This window comes from Trypanosoma grayi (assembly GCF_000691245.1).
Source record: "Trypanosoma grayi strain ANR4 Tgr_2459_V1, whole genome shotgun sequence".
In the NCBI taxonomy this organism is placed as follows: Eukaryota; Euglenozoa; class Kinetoplastea; order Trypanosomatida; family Trypanosomatidae; genus Trypanosoma; species Trypanosoma grayi.
This window is the reverse complement of record NW_008828077.1, coordinates 1-668: the sequence shown is the minus strand read 5'-3', so window position 1 is coordinate 668 and position 668 is coordinate 1. Positions and strand designations below refer to the sequence as shown.

Below are 668 nucleotides of genomic sequence, written 5' to 3'. Positions count from 1 at the left end.
GTCTGCGGTGGACAGGGCCGCGGCTGCAGCCGAAAAATCCGTTGGCGCTGCGAAGTTGGCGTTTATGGCCGGGCTGGACGCGTGGACTGCGGGGAACCGCGCCCTGGTGGCCGCGAGGTACTCGGATTCCACGTACCTGGAAAGGTTTGTGAGCGGTATGGTTGCCTCAAGGATGGCGGCCACCGCAGTCTCCTCAGCTGCGACAGCAACGAATACCGCTAAGACGCTGAGGGCGGATGCCATTGCCGCGCAGGAGCTGTACCCCCGATAAGCGGAGGGTGGCGCTTCTCTTTGGGAGGACTGCGGCGACGGCCCTGTGTGTGTGAGGGGGGGGTCTGTGCTGCTGATGCCCTGGGGTGCTGGCCTGTGTGGCTGTGCGGTAAGATTTGTATGTGTGCATGGGGCGGTGATGCTCCGACCGTAATTCTGTTGAGCCCCGAGGACTGCACGCCTGATTGTTAAGATTCTTTTTTTTTTGTTTCTTGCTGCCCCGTTGTGGGCGTAACGCCGACCCACTTGCCCTCGACGACGCGCACTGTGCACTGCACTTTGGGAAGGGTAGGCATGTTTTCTTTTTTTCTTTTCTTTTCTTTTCTTGCTTGGGCTTTGCTTTGCGCGCTGCTGTGCGCCGCCCACTAACTGTCTCTCCTGCTGGGAGATTCGCTGTT

At 59.4% G+C, this 668-nt stretch overlaps 1 protein-coding gene across 1 annotated transcript; it reads left to right on the top strand.

The window, feature by feature from the left end:
• Nucleotides 1-64: 64 nt before the first annotated feature.
• Nucleotides 65-271, top strand: DQ04_24591000 (hypothetical protein; the record flags this gene model as incomplete). The annotated part of the gene is made up of 1 exon (XM_009318241.1): nucleotides 65-271. One exon carries the CDS (start codon nucleotides 65-67, stop codon nucleotides 269-271), a length of 207 nt encoding a protein of 68 aa, XP_009316516.1.
• Nucleotides 272-668: the final 397 nt, after the last annotated feature.